Genomic DNA, 16,602 nt, shown 5'->3' with positions numbered 1-16,602 from the left:
GGGACTGAACCCAAACTCTCAACTCCCTTAGGATAAAATCGATGTAGCGCATAAAAGAGATATAGAAGGCATGGGAATCCCTGAGATCAAGTACGGTGAGTCGATGTGCTTTGTCCAACACGTGAACAGTGGACTTTGGTTGACTTATGCAGCAGCTGATACCAAAACAGTCCGTTTGGGACCCTTGAAGAGGAAAGTAAGTATATGCTTCTGCCAATTGACGTTTAGAGCTAAAATAAGATCATAACTTCAATAATACATAAAAGTTCCAACCTCTGTTCCATAGCTACTGACTCCATCCCTTTCCCTGTCAACAATCTGAGATTTAAGCCGCTATTTGCAACCTTGGTGCCATCTTTTGACCTTGATAAGCTTCCGATTTCTCGTTCATACCATCACTAAGACCACCTATTTCTACTTCCGTAACATCAGCCAACTTCGCCCCTGCTGAAACCCTCATTCGTACATTTTGGAATAATTAAATTGAGAGGTAACAATGCACTTCTGCCTGGTCTCCCACACTCTACCCTCTAAACCTGAGGCTATGCAACGCTTCATATTTGTATCTTGTAGCAAGACCTGTTCCCCCATCAACCCTGTGCTCACTGAATACAATGGTTACCAGTCAAACAATGTCTTGATTTTACAGTTCTCATTCTTGATTACAAATCCCTCCAGGGCCTTGCCCTTCCCTATCTTTGTAATCCCCTACAGCCTCTCAACCCTCCGAGATATATGTGCTCCTTTATTTTTGGCATCTTGTGCACCTCTGATTTTAATCGCTTCACTGTTGGTGGCTACACCTTCAGTTGCCTAGGCTCCAGGCTCTGGAATACCCCCGCTACACCTCCCTACCTTGCTTTCCTGTTTTAAGACGCTCCTAAAAATCTACTTGTTTGACCACACTTTTGGTCATCTGTCCTAAAATCTCCTCACGTGGCTTGGTGGTATATTTGTTTTATAACGCTCCTCCTACAAAGTGCCCTGAGCCATTTTATTATGTTAAAATTGCTACATAAATATAAGTTTCTTTTTTATAACTAAATATTATTTCTGCATCTTGGAATATGGACAGGTTCTTTGGTTACGCTTTACGCTATAAGTTTATTGCGATATGTGTTGATTGTTAGTCATTGACACAATGCCTAGTCCTTCTTCTCTTCACCTCAGTTTGGGTAGCAATTGCCTGACTAGGAGCAATTTCAACTAATCTATAAATTTTGCTACCCCAGCACACTTATCTTTTATTGTATATTTGAGTGTCCTGATCTTATATTTTCATATCCAGAATAATCATCTGCATGTATGTACATTTGAGTTGCATCGAGTTAGACCAACATGGGCATGTTAACTTAGCAAATGGCATTTAGTCCTATTAAAAACAAATTAGCCATTTTATATCCTGTAATGTTTATCATTTTGGAAGAGGCAGAGTATAATTTTTAAAAATCGGATAGAAATTTATCATGGCAGACTCCAGGTATATATCCCTCCGCCCCCCCCGACATTTAACTCCATTGAAGTCAATGGAACTGAATATCAGATGGGAGCATTACAGGTGGTTGCCTTGATACCACCTGTTTAGCGCCACCACCCAAAATGAGCTTCTACCCCTGTATGTATTGTCAAAGACTATAAAGTAGACCTTTTGCTCCTGAAATTAATAACTAAACAAACTTTGTCTTAGGCTATACTACATCAAGAAGGACACATGGATGATGCACTTTCATTATCACGCTCACAACAAGAGGAATCCCAGGCTTCTCGAATGATCTACAGCACAAATGGCCTCTTCAATCAATTCATTAAGTATGTATTTTTCCCCTGTTGTTTTATGAAGAAAGGCTGAGCAGGTTGACCCTATATTCATTGGAGTTTAGAAGAATGAGAGAATGAGATCTTGTTGAAACGCATAAGATTCTGAGAGGAGTTGACCAACAGATGCCGGGAGAATGGTTCCCCTTACGAGAAAGTGTAGAACTTAGGGGCCACATTTTGAAAATAAGAGGTCTCGCATTGAAGATGGAGATTAAGATAATTATTTATCCTTTGCAGGGTCATTAGTTTTTGGAATTCTCTTGCCCGGAGAGCACTGAAAACTCGGTCATTGAATATATTCAAGGCAGAGTTGGGCAGATTTTTGATCGACAAGGGAGTCGAAGGTTATGGGGATTGGTAGGAAAGTGGAATAAAGGCCTCAATCAGGTCAGCCATGATCTTATGGAATAGCGGAGCTAGCTCGAGGGACTGAATGGCCCAACTCCTGCCCCTATTTTTTATGATCTTATTTTATCTTTGCCTGTTTTCCTTCTGCCTTTGGCCTTATGTAAAGAAACAAATAACTGTTGAAAATTACTCGGTTAAGAGGCATTTGTAACAGTAGCGGATCAAATATAGCAGATACTAGAAATCTGACCAACAGCAGAGTATTTTGGAAACACAGGAAGGCAGTCAGAATTTATGAAGAGAATAGACAAGTTCTGATGTAGGATCACTGACCTGAAACATTAACCCTGTTTCTCTTTAAAAATGCTGCCAAACCTGCTGACGTATTTCCAGCAGTTTTTGTTTTTATTTAAAGTTAACAGACAGAATTTATGCCAGGAAGAGGTAAGTTGATGAAATGTTGGAACAGGAAAAAACCCTGGGGGTGTAATTGGTCTTCAGTGGTACTGTGCAAGGAACTAATTGTTTTTATTTTAAATTAACATAGGATCCAGGTCCTAATTGTTAACTTGTCAATTCTCTCCACAGACGCTGATTGACCTACTGTATGTTTGCGCCATTTTTGTCATTTATAACAATGCCTGACATTACTAATTGGAACATTTAACTGATATTCAACTCTGTTTAGGTGCACTGCTGTCACATAGTTAAAAGGTTTAAAAATAAAAACAAAATCTCCTAGTTTGATCATTAAATTACATAATTTCTGAATCCTACTGGCTTCTATAAATAAATATTGTCTGTGTCAGAAACTCATTGGAAATAAGTGAAATTGTGACCACGATGACCTACACGGTCACCGGGGCAGTAAATTAGCCGCTGAATATTTAGAACTTGCTTTTTGAAATTATTCTGCTATATTCATGGTGTTACTTATATCTTTAATGAAGAGGCCTGGACATGCTAAGTGGGAAGAATAAATCTTCAGCTCCAGTGACCCTACCTATTGATACGATGGTGCTGAGCCTTCAAGATCTGATCAGCTATTTCCAGCATCCTGAGGAAGAGCTTGCGCATGAAGAGAAACAGACCAAATTGCGCTCACTAAAAAACAGACAGAATTTATTCCAGGAAGAGGTAAGTTGACAAAATGTTGGAATAGGAAAAGACTACGGGCTTCAGTAGTACCGGACCAGGAACTAGTTGTTTTTATTTTAAATTAATGGAGGATCCAGACCCAAATTGTGAACTTATCTATTCTCTCCATAGACACTGATTGACCTTGTATGTTTGTAACATTTGTCATCTGTAACAGTGCCTGACGTTATTAATTGGAGCATTTACCTGAGTTTATTATTCAATTCTGTTTAGATGTACTGGTGTCACATATACAATAACTAATTGGCAGCTCACTTTACACTTCTCTCAATTTATTTTCCATTGATTTCAAGAATACTAATTTCAGCCCCACTATTTATGTACAGGTAAAGCTATTGATTTGCTCACGGGCCTTATTGTTGAAGTTGTGTCAGGTTCTAGATATTAAATTGTTACCAAAGCTCAAAATAATACTCCACCCAATCATGAAATCACTGACTAATCTCCTTCCTGGTCTAATTCATGTCTAACTGGATAAGAATTAATGCAAAACCCTGCCTGAATTTTAATTGGCTGGTGGCACTTAAATCTCTTTGTTCAGCCCACTTGGGTAATTATTCATTGATACAGATAAGATGGTAGCTGAAGCTGAAATGTTCAAATCATTTAAATCTGATCATCTGAAGCACTGTAACGTGCAAGGCTACGGACTAGATGCAAGAAAGTAGGAGTAAAATGAGTGGCTAGTTTATTTTTTCTCTTTTTGGCCGGCACAGGCATGATGTACCGTTTTCTGCACCGTAACTTTTCTATTGTCTATACAGACATGGGCAAGAGTAGGGACCGCAAGGGTGGCTTTGAACTTTGACTTGTGGGGTGTGAGTAAGACACAAAATGGGATTGTAGCAGGTCATCTGTCCATTTCCCATTGTTTAATTTTCCTTTCAGCTGACTGCCAACGTTGAATTTCACCCTCCGTATTAGTGATGAGAGTAGAAAATTGTGTCTTTGAAGGTCAAAAATATTGAACAGATGAAGGCATATGCCACAACGAAAGGGAGAAAGTTGTTAAAGTCTTTAGATAGGCTTTCCAAGACTGAAGTGGCAAGAATTCGGGAGTGAAAAGAAAAGTTATACGTAAATTTGAGGCTGTGGCGAACAGGTACTGTCACTGACTGTCCCAATACCTATGGAGCAGAATCTTCTGCCTGTCGGGTGGGCGGGCCTGACCCAATCTCCAGCGGGCGGGTAGCCAATCCCTGCCAACGAAGCGGGCCGCGCCGCCATTTTACGTGGGCGGGCCAATTAGGGCTATGCACTTCCTATGCAGCCTCAGGGAGATCGCTTCTACTTTGAAAAATACTAGAAATAGAAAAAAAAATTCCCTAACATGTCCCCCTCAAGTGACAATGTCACATGAAATGGAATGTGTTCATAATTTACAGAATAACTTTATTAAAATGTTTAAAACCTTGCATGAAACGTCCTCCCTCCGCTGGATGAGGTTCCATGTTTTCTCTATTTGCCACCGGGGCTCCTGGCCAACCCGCCAACCTTAAGGTTGGACGGGCAGGTCCTTTAATTGTTTACATGATCCTGTCAATGGCCTCAGTTGGCCATTGACAGGTTGGCGGGCCCGCAGCTGATTTTGCTGCACCCCCACCTTCCTGAAAATTTAAATGGGGCGCGGTGACATCGGAGGTTCTGCCCGACATCATCCCGCGTCATTTTATGTGTCGGCGAGCAGGCCCCGCCCCCTGCTCACCAACAGCAAAATTCTGCCCAATGATGCATGTTAACAGCAATTAAGAAAGAGCATAAATGCATTAGAAGCAGTTCAGAGAAGGCCCACGACTGATACCTGGGGTGGGGGTTAGCTTATGAGGAAAGATTGGACAGCCTGGTCCTGTATCCATTGGAGCTTAGAAGATCGAGAGGTGATCTTATTGAAATATATAAGATTCTGGGGGGCCTTGACAGGGTGGATGCTGAAATGATGTTTCCCCGTTCAGGAGAGACTAGAACTAGGGGACACAGTTTAAAAATAAGGGGTCTCTAAATTAAGATGGAGATGGGGAGAAATTTTTTCTCTTGCGGGCCATGAGTCTTTGGGATTCTCTTCCCCAGAGCATTGGAAGCAGGGTAATTGAATATTATTAAGGCAGAGGTAGATAGATTCTTGACTAAGAAGGGAGTTGCAGTTTCTGGGGGTAGGCGGGAATGTGCAGTTCAGGCTACAGTCAGATCAGTCATGATCTTATTGAATGGTGGAGCAGGCTTGAGGGGCTGAATGGCCTACTCCTGCTCCTAATTTGTATGTTCCTATGTATGAGTTTACAGATCTGTTTCTGATAGCCTGCTGAACCAGATCCAGCTAGGTGTGTCAGTGATGTATTGTTGAATCAAAGTGGTGGTTGTGTCCAGTGAGGCTTCACTGGCTGATGATCAGTGTGACTGTCTTTCATACAGTATCACTTACAGAATGACATGGTGTCCAGAAGTAGTACTCAATGTAAATGTTACTCAAATTTTTGCACATATCTGCACCATTGGCCCTCCTGTTTACAACTACCTTTATGATTGAGTTCTCTATCTGCCAAATCAAGCTCGGGTGACCTCTGATTGCTGTGACAGTGTGAAGGTGCTAATGAGTGGGCATAAAGCTGCTTTCATGTAGCTGAATCTGACTAATATCCTTTTGGTGGTTCCCTTCCTTGTGTGCATCTCTGATAGGGGGATTAGCAATGGGAAATTAATTGATGCCATTAATGATGCTGCAAAAAAAGTTGCCTAATTGTCACAAAGGCTTATATCAGCCCAAGTGCTAGGAGAGAAAACAAAGAGGAATGACATCAGAAATTACCTTGGAAGTTCCACATGACTGTTCATTTTTCCCCTACATCTGCCTTCTATGAACTACCCTGTGCCTGGTAACATTAGATGCCAGTCATATTGGTTTCCTGCATAAATGTTGTAGACTTAAAGTGCAAGAAAGCATAAGAACAGTGCTCCCTTATCAATGATGTTATTATGAAACTTCTGCCTTTTTCATTCCATTTGGTCATCAGGAATGTATGTGATGCATAAAGGAAGGTGAGATCTGGTACTACAGATCTCTGCCTGTTTTTCACTACCGATCTCTGCCTGTTTTTCACTACCAATCTCTGCCTGTTTTTTGCTGTCTGTAGCACCTTTTAACCTCATGCATGCAGGTTATCAAGGACTAGATAATCGGTTCCAGATTCAACTCCGTATCTAATGAAGCAAGCTTTGATTTAATATAACATGTAATAATTGCTAATAATTGTGCACTGTGTTTGTTTTAGGGCATGATCCAGCTGGTATTGGATTCCATTGACAGACTGAATATGTATAACAGTGCAGCTCATTTCTCAGAGTTTGCAGGAGAAGAAGCGGCTGAATCCTGGAAAGAAATTGTTAATCTCTTTTATGAATTGCTTGGTATGGAACTTAAACATTGTATAGATGAAAAGGAAGGAAAATAGAATTGTTGATGACAGTAACACAATTACCATAATATGTAGCAACGCCACTGTTACCTAGTAGAAGTAAATTCGTGGCCTAATTGTATCCCTTTTTCATCAATGATGACAGCTGTTGGCTCCCTTTGCCCTTAAGATGTCTTAGAATCTATATTTAAATTTAAATGTCAGAATGATAAAGATTTTTTTGTTTCATGTAAACCCTTAGCTGCAAGATGAAATCACCGGTTGACTAGTCTCCTTGTTATTGTTATTCCTCAAACAACATCACTAAAACATATTACCTAGTCATTTACCTCGCTGCTGATTGTGGAACATGCTGGGTAAAAATTGGTTGTCACTGCTTACTGCATGACAGCAGTGGATATACTTCAAACAATATAAGACAAGATCCTGGGAACTGTACAGGATGGATGCTGAGAGAAGTCTAGAACGAGGAGAGACAGTTTAAAAATTACAGGTCTCCCATTTAACATGGAGATGAGAAGAATTTTTTTTTCGTCTGTGGGCTTTAGTCTGGAATTCTCACCCCTAGAGAGCAGTGGAGGCTGGATCATGGAATATGTTCAAGACTGAGTTAGACAGATTCTTGATCGACAGGTGAGTCGAGGGTTATGGGGTATATATGGAAGTGGAGTTGAGGCTATAGTCAGATCAGCCATGATCTTATTGAATGAGTGAAACAGGCTTGATGGGCCGAAGGGCCCACTCCTGCTCCTAGATTCTACATAAGAGTATACTTACATTGCCTGTGAAGTATTTTGTGATGTCCTGAGGTTATGAAAGGTTCCTGTTGTAAATGTAAGCCCTTTCTTTATCTCTTCCACACTCCACCCAACTTCTGCTTATTCAATTACACGTGCAAGTAATTTTCTTTACTCACCCAATGCCACTTTCAAAATCGCCATTTTCACCTCACTGCTCCAAAGGCTCAACATTGACTCATTCATCCTCTCCAGGTACTTCCCCAGCTCTGACTTCCCTTTTACTGTCTTGCCATCTTTAGGAACATCTTTCTCAATACTCTCTTTGGATCGCTGCAGTCTCATTTTCACCTTGCCTTCAGCAGCATAGTGACCTTAGGCAAAATCAGAAATGTCATTCCCAGTGATTGAGACTGTTATAGTTGGTCATGTCTTTTGACTTTATTGCAATATTCAACATGTTTGGCCCAACCATCACCCTTCATCAACTTTTAAAAAATGTATTTTTTCACAGAATGTGGGCACCGCTGGCTAGGCCAGCATTTATTGTCAATCCCTAATTGCCCTTGAGAAGGTGGTGGTGAGCTGTCTTCTTGAATCACTGACTGTTGTCCATGTGGTGTAGGTACACAGTGATGTTAGGAGGGAGCTCCAGGATTTTGATCGATTAACAGTGAGGGAATGACAGGCTGCTTTGTCCCGGTTGGTGTCAAGCTTCTTGAGTGTCGTTGGAGCTGCACTCACCTTGGCAAGTGGAGAGTATTTTATCATGCTCCTGACTTGTGCCTTGTAAGTGGTGGGACAGACAATGGGGAGTCAGGATGTGAGTTACTCTGCAGAATTCCCAGCCTCTGACCTGCCCTAGTAGCCCCAACATTTATATGGCTGGCCCAGTTCAGTTTCTGGTCAATGGTAACCCCGAGGATGTTGATAGTGGGAGATTCAACAATGGTAGTGCCATTGAATGTCAAAGGGAGAAGGTTGGATTCTCTCTTAAAAATGATCATTGCTTGGCACTTGTGTGGCGTGTATTTTACTTGCCACTTATCAGCCCAAGCCTGAATGTTGTTCAGGTCTTGCTGCACATGGACACAGACTGCTTTAGTGTCTGAGGAGTTGTGGATGGTGCTGAACATTGTGTAATCATCAGCAAACATCCCCACTTGTGACCTTACAATGAAGGGAAGGTAATTGATGAAGCATCAGAAGATGTTTGGGCCTAGGACACTACCCTGAGGAACTCCTGCAGAGATGTCCTGGGACTGAGATGCTTTACCCCCAACAACCACAACCATCTTCCTTTGTACTAGGAATGACTCCAACAAGTGGAGAGTTTTCCTTCTGATTCCCATTGACTTCAGTTTTACTGAGGCTCCTTGATGCCACGCTTGGTCAAATGCTGCCTTGATGTCAAGGGCAGTCACTCTCACCTCACCCCTGGAGTTAAGCTCCATGTTTGAACCAAGGCTGTAATAAGGTCAGGAGCTGAGTGGCCCTGGCAGAACCCAAACTGAGCGTCGTTGAGCAGGTTATTGCTGAATAGGTGCCGCTTGATGGGAAATGTTGACGACACCTTCCATCACATTGCCAATGATTGAGAGCAGACTGATGGGGCGATAATTGGCTGCGTTGGATTTGTTCTGCCTTTTGTGGACATGGCATACCTGGGCAATTTTCCACATTACTGGGTAGATGCCGGTATTTTAGCTGTACTGAAACAGCTTGGCTAGGGGTGCAGATAGTTCTGGAGCACAAGTCTTCAGTACTATTGCCAGAATGTTGTCAGGGCCCATAGCCTTTTCAGTATCCAGTGCCTTCAGCCATTTCTTGATATCTAGTAGAATGAGTTTAATTTGCTGAACACTTGTATCTCTGAGGCTGGAGACCTCCGGAGGAGGCCAAGATGGATCATCCACTTGGAACATCTGGTTGAAGATTGTTGTAAATGCTTCAGCCATATCTTTTACAGTGATGTGCTGGGCTCCCCCATCATTGAGGATGAGGATATTTGTGGAGTCTCCTCCTCCAGTGAGTTCACCATTCACACCTGGATGTGGCAGGACTACAGAGCTTAGATCTGATCCGTTGGTTGTGGAATCACATTGTTGTGTCTGTCACATGCTGTTTTCACTGTTTGGTATGCAAGTAGTCCTGTGTGTAGCCTCACAAGGTTGACAACTCAAATTTGGGCATTCCTGGTGCATCTCCTGGCATGTCCTCTTGCACTCTTCTTCGAACCAGCGTTGATGCCCTAGCTTGATGGTAATAAAGAACAAAGAAAAGTACAACAAAGAAAAGTACAACACAAGAACAGGCCCTTCGGCCCTCCAAGCCTGCGCCGATCATATTGCCCGTCAACTAAAACATTTTGCACTTCCGGGATCTGTATCCCTCTATTCCCATCCTATTCATGTATTTGTCAAGCTGCCTCTTAAACACCACTATTGTACCTGCTTCCAATAATGGTAGAGTGGGGGATATGCCAGGCCATGAGGTTACAGATTGTGGTTGAGTATAATTCTGCTGCTGCGGATAGCACCTCATGGATGCCCAGTTTTTAGTTGTTAGTTCTGTTCTAAATCTGATCAATTTAGCACCTTGGTAGTGCCACACAGCTCGATGGAGGGTATCCTCGATGTGAAGACAGGACTTCATTTCCACAGGGACCATGCCGTGTTCACTCCCACCAATACTGTCATGGACAGATGCTTCTGTGACAGGTAGATTGGTGAGGATGAGGTCAAATCGGTTTTCCCCCTTGTTGGCGCTCTCTCCACCTGCCGTGACCCAGTCTAGCAGCTATGTCCTTTGGGACTCTGGTAGTTCGGTCAGTAGCTACCGAGCCACTCTTGGTGATGGACAGTGAAATCCCTCACCCAGATTATATTCTGTGCCCTTACCACCCTCAGTGCTTCCGCCGAGTGGTGTTCAACATGGAGGAATACTGATTCATCAGCTGAAGATGGAGTGGAGTGGGGGGGGGCCAGTAGGGTGTATCCTTGCCCTGTTTGACCTGATGTCATGTGACTTCATGGGATCCAGAGTCGATGCTGAAAACTCCCAGGGCAACTCCTTCCCAATTGTATACCACTGTGCCTCCGCCTTCTGCTGTGTCTGCCTTGTCAGCAGGACAGGACGTGCCCAAGGATTGTGGTGTCTGGGATGTTGCTGTAAGGTTTGATTCCATGAGTAGGACTATTGCTGACAAGTCTGTGAGACAGTCCTCCCAATTTTGGCACAAGCCCGCAAGTGTTAGTAAGGAAGACTTTGCAGGATCGACAGGACTGGGTTTGCGTTTTGTTGTTTCCAGTTCCTAGGTCGATGCCTATTCATTCCTTCTTGTAGACTTTGTTGTAGTTTAATGGCTTGCTGGGCCATTTCAGGGGGCAGTTAAGAATCAACCAAATTGCTGTGGGTTTGGAGTCACATGTGGACCAGATCAGGTAAGGACGGCAGATAGGTTTGCATGACAAACAACGTTGGGTGGAATTTTATGGCTTTGTCACACGGGGGCAGGGCTGTAAAATGCAGTGAGCCGTTCACGAGTGCGCTGATTTCAGTGGATCCGTAAAATCTCGCCGGCATAAAATTCCTCCCTTTTTAATGTTTCATGGTTAATATGACAAAGGCTACCTTTCAATTGTAGGTTTATTAATTGAATTTTAATTCCACCAGCTGCCATGGTGGAATTTGAACCCATGTCCCCAGTGCATTAGCCTGGGCCTGTGGAATACAAGCCTGGTGACATTACCACTACATCACAGCATCCCCCTACCCCTCCCACCCTTTTTTAAAATTTATTTTTTGGGTGAAATGTATTGCTCAATTAGTTCCCTAGTTGAGAGGATGATGGTGGGTCTTTGCTTTGAAATGCTACAATTAAGATGGTGCTCCTGCCTGGTGAATTCCAGCATATTGTCTCAGCAGTAATGAAGGAACGGCGATATATGTCGAAGTAAGGATGGTTGTGATTTTGAGGGGAACTTGGAGGTGATGGTGCACCCTTAACTTTTTCAGCTTTGTCAGAGATCACAAGGGAAGGAGTTGCCGTCAAAGTAACCTTGTTGAGTCTTTGCTGTGTATCCTTTAGATCATATAGCCTGTTGATACTGCCTATGTACGGCTTCATTTCTGCTTCAGCAACAAAAGCAAAATGAAGGGTCATCGACTTGAAACATTAACTCTATTTCTCCCCACAGATGCTCCCTGTTCGGCTGAGTCTTTCCAGTATTTTTTTAAATTTCTGATTGATCCCTGACCTTGCACAAATTACTCTTGTCACCCTTCCCTTTCTAAATTTCTATGTCACTGCTTAATTAGATTATTATTTCATTGGTAATTCTCGAAAGATGCTTCCTGTTAACAAGGCCAGCATTTATTGTCCATCCCTTTTGTTGATTTTGAGAAAGTAGTGGTGAGCCTTCATGAACTGCTGCAGTCCATTGTGATGAAGATTCTGCTACAATGCTGTTAGGTAGGGAGTTCCAGGATTTTGACCCATTGATAATGAATGACTGGCAATACATGTCCAAATTGAACCTACTGCCCTTGTCCTGCTAGGTGGTGGAGGTCAGTGGTTTAGAAGGTGATGCCACTGGAGCCTTGGCGAGTTGCTACGATGCATCCTGTAGATAGGGTACATCGCAGCCACGGTGCACTGATAGTGGAGAAAGTGGATGTTTAGGTTTGTGGATAAGGTGCTGATCAAGTGGGTTGCTTTGTCCTGGATAGTGTTGAGCTTCTTGAATGTTGTTCCTGCTGTGTACATCAAGACAAGTGGGGAGTATCCCATCACTCTCCTAACCTGTGTCTTGTAGGTGATAGAGAAACATTGGGTGTCACGAGGTGAACCACTTGCTGCAGAACACTCGGCCTCTGACAAGCTCTAATAGTCATAGTATTTATATAGCAATTGTATTGCTGATCAGTAGTAATCTCCAGGATGTTGATGACCAGGGATTTTGTGGTTAGTGGTAATGTCACTAAACTAGTAATCCAGAGACCCAGGTTAATGCTCTGGAGACATGAGTTCAAATCCTGCAATGGCAGCCAGTGGAATTTGAATTCAATTAATTAAATCTAGAATTGAAAGCCATGAAGCTATTCTTGATTGTTGTAAAAACCCATTTGGTTCACTGAAGAAAATCTGCCATCCTCACTTGGTCTGGCACATATATAACTCCAGGCCCACAGCAATGTGGTTGGCTCTTAACTGCTCTCTAAGGCCTAGTAAGCCACATAGTTCAAGGACAATTAGGGATGGGCAACTAATGCTGGCATTGCCAACAAGGCCCACATCCCATTCAAAAATGTTGAAAGAAAGATGCATTTTGTTAGACATGATCATTGCCTGGTAATTGTTTGGTTTGAATGTTACTCCTATTTATCAGCCCAAGCCTGAATATTGTCTAGGCCATTCTGCATGAGTAAGTATGGACTGGTTCATTAACTGAAGAATTATGAATGGATGGGAAAACTGTGCAATCATCAGTGGACAGCCTCTTTCTGACCTTATGATGGAGGGAAATCATCGATGAAGTAACTGAAGATTTTTGGTTCCAGGTTGCTGCCCTGAGGAACTGCTCCTGCAATGTTCTGGGGCTAAACTGATTCACCTTCAAAGACCACAACCATTTCTCTCCTGGCACGTTTGACTGTAGTCACTAGAGAGTTTTCCTCAATCCCCCATTGACTTCAGTTATACTAGAGTTAATTATTGCCACACTTGGTCAAATGCTGTCAAGGGCAATGACTGTCACCTCCCCTCTGGAATTCAGCTTTTGTTTCCAGGCTCTGAGTTTTATTCTCATCCCTGCTCTTTCTCTTCCTTATTGTGGTTGTATCTGGTTTACCCTATCACTAGCCGCTATGTCTCTTTGTTAGTTTAAAGTCCTTTCTCCAGCTATATTTCCCCATTCAGCTAAGACCTTGGTCTCAGCCCAATGCAGGTGCACCCATCCCAGCAGTATAAGTTCTTTCTGTTCCAGTACTGGCACCATGAAACAGAACCATTTTTTCCCTCACCAATCTTCCACCAATGCATTCACTTTTTGTTAATTTGTCACTGTTTCAGTTTGAACATAGTTAAGGTAACAATCTTGGGTTATTAATTTACGATTTAGGTCCCAGCTTGTGATATCCTTACTCCTCGGTTCTTTCCTTTGTTGTTGGAACCAACATGGACCACCACAATGGTTATTCACCCTCCCTTTTGCGGGGTGCTTTCAAGCCCTTCAAGATATCCCATACCTTGATCAGGTAGGTTCCCATACCTGTCATAAACTCCTTGCCTGTCACTTATTTCCTCCCCCATATGACCCCTTATTGTAGGTATGCAAGTCCTTGCATCCTGTTTGACCTAAAGTTGCATTTCAAACTGCATATCCTATGCATCATCAAGATTGCTTACTTATACCTCTGCGATATCACCTATCCAGTTCCATTGTTAAAACCATCATCCACACTTTTCTCACCTCTATGACTTGATTTCTTACCCACCTTACATGGTTCTCCAATCGCCCGGATGAGTTCAGCTCCAACAACGCTCAAGAAGATCAACACCATCCAGGACAAAGCAGCCCACTTGATTGGCACCCCATCCACTACCTCCAACATCCACTCCCTCCACCATCGACAGCAGCAACTCACCAAGGCTCCTTCAGCAGCACCTTCCAAACCCGTGACCTCAACCGCCTAGAAGGACAAGGGCAACAGATGCATGGGAATACCACCACCTGAGTGTTCCCATCCAAACCACACATCATCCTGACTTGGAACTATATCCCCATTCCTTCACTGTCGCTGGGTCAAAATCCTGGTACCTCTCTGTCGTCTACATCTATCTCACCTTTAGAAGCCGTCCTTTTGATCAAACTTTCAGTCACTTGTAATTCACCTCTCCGCCTCTACACACCTTGCCCCATGGTTCCACATGGTGCAATGTCTACTCCTTTGTTAAATGATCCTTCTGTAAAGCATCTATTTACAATGTTATAAGCATAATATAACTGTCAGTTCTTGTTGCTTTATCAGTTTTATTGTGATATCTTTCTCTTTGTATAGCTTCCCTCATCCGTGGCAATCGCAGAAACTGTGCTCTATTCTCTGATAATCTAGACTGGTTGGTGAGCAAGTTGGATCGACTAGAGGCTTCCTCAGGTAATTTTCTAACACATTAATGACCAAGATTCACTTTGCCAAGCATTTGTTCTGGTGTAAAAGTTGTTTTGCAATTTTGTTATTGCACCAAATTTGTTCATTGTGATTTTGGCTGGAAACATGCTCAGAGTTGCCACTCTGTGCTAATACAATTTCACCGAAATGCTGAAGAAATGCCATTTACAGCTTTAAACAGATTTTTTGCAGCAATGTCTGCAATGGCCTGATAGTAACTCCAATGAAATTCCCCCATGTTATATTTAAAATAGAGAAAGCTGATTTTGGTCATTCTGTTAGATGAGAATGGAGCAATAGCAGCTTGGTGCTATATCCATCTTTCTATTCCTTCACTCTACATGGTTAGCTCAGGAACTTGTCTGTTGCAGATAGAAACCCGCGCTCCAATATGTTAATCAGATTCCCATAACATACATGGGACTGCAACACAGATTTTAGGTGAATGGTGTTTGTGTTGCTCTTAGTTCCATATTGGGGCTGCCAAAATTGTTGCTTTCATTCAACTGGTGAGCTGCCTCAAGTCTTGAAACAGTATTTGTAGCTTGTTAGAATTATGGAAATGGCTAGAGACATGGGGCTGAATTTTCGCAGGCCCGTGAAGGAAGGACCAGGAGCAAAGTTGGAAAGTAGTGCTTTGGGTCACCCCTGAGTAATCTCGCTGGAGGCAGGGTCAATGTGACAGAGGCTACTCTCATGCTAGCCTATTAGGCCTATTAATGGATTAATTGGGGGAAGCTTATTGTGCCGCTGGCATCTACCTAATGATGGATTGGTCCCCTACTGAGACTGGTAAATGGAAGTGGCGTCCTGGTGGCAGGACAGGGGGACCATTGATGCCTCCCCTATTCACTCTAGCATGTGACGGCCACAGCCACGGCTGCAAACCATCCTCTGGGCCAGACTTTGATGCGGGCCCTCCAGTTGGGCCTCCCACTTTCCTAGCCCGCCCGCCATCCTTAATTGGAGTCATAATTGGCTGCCTTCAGGAAGATCTCGACTGACATCCTATCATGGCCGCTCCTGGGCTTCCAACCCGGAATTGAGGTCGACCTCGGGATCACGACCCAATAGGAAAATTCAGCCCCATGGTGTCAGAGGCAGGACTTCAGAGTCTTAGGAACTTGGGACCAGTTCTGTAGCAGGAGGGGCATATTCAAGATGGATGGGTCAAATCTGAACAGAACTTGGATTAATATTCTTGTGGGCAGGTTAACCATCAGCGGGTTGGGCACCAAGATGTAGTGTTAAAAAGTTGAAGCAAGGTGAACCGGGAAGATTGGGAGAGACAGTTAATATGTGAAAAAGTATAAAGTGCAATGAATCATGTTGCAGAACTGCAGGTGCAAATATCCATCATAGGAATATGATAGAGTGATGATATAGAACTAGATCTCGCTCAAAAAAAGGCGAAAACTGGATGTTTAATGTTTGGATTGATAGGGAAGGAAAGGAAGGAGAAGGGGAATGTAAAACATTACAGTGTTTGTAAAAGGGAATTTCCTTTAGGGAGTGAAAGACAAAATTTATTTGTTTGGAGTTGAGAACAGTAAAGAAGCTATTACTTTAGCAAAAAAATTACTGAAGTGAATGAACTATAGAGGAGTGATAACGGGAGACTTTAACTACCCCAGTATTGAATGGGGCAGTGATTGTGTTAAGGGCAGAGAAAGAGAGGAATTTCTGAATCGTGCTCAGGAGAATTTTCTTGATCTGTATATTTTCTACCCAATGAGGAAGCAGGTAGTAAGTACTGGATATGGTCCCAGGGAATGAGGTAGCCCTACCAGAAATTTTTGACATCATTTTGCATTCAAATGCGCTCAGAATATTTAGTAACAATTTGACATCAAAAGGTGTAATTAGGAGTGGGTTTTTATGGCAGAAACAGCCATCATTTGCCATCAAAAGTGCTCAATTGCCATCTTTTAACATTATCGTGGATGCCTTTTGATTGC

The 16,602-nt window shown here is 42.8% G+C and overlaps 1 protein-coding gene across 1 annotated transcript in view; it reads left to right on the top strand.

Moving 5' to 3' along the window:
- LOC121272536 (ryanodine receptor 1-like) overlaps positions 1–16,602 on the top strand; it is a 467,552-nt gene that overhangs the window by 94,574 nt on the left and 356,376 nt on the right. The window contains exons 11-15 of the mRNA XM_041179156.1: positions 32–196; positions 1,688–1,809; positions 3,117–3,303; positions 6,591–6,726; positions 14,534–14,629. Of these exons, the coding sequence (XP_041035090.1) occupies positions 32–196; positions 1,688–1,809; positions 3,117–3,303; positions 6,591–6,726; positions 14,534–14,629 (706 nt within the window). The remainder of the gene's footprint in view (positions 1–31; positions 197–1,687; positions 1,810–3,116; positions 3,304–6,590; positions 6,727–14,533; positions 14,630–16,602) is intronic.

Source organism: Carcharodon carcharias, chromosome 34 (genome assembly GCF_017639515.1).
Source record: "Carcharodon carcharias isolate sCarCar2 chromosome 34, sCarCar2.pri, whole genome shotgun sequence".
Classification (NCBI taxonomy): Eukaryota; Metazoa; Chordata; class Chondrichthyes; order Lamniformes; family Lamnidae; genus Carcharodon; species Carcharodon carcharias.
The sequence above is the reverse complement of the archived record's forward strand: the minus strand, read 5'-3'. Positions and strand labels throughout refer to the sequence as shown.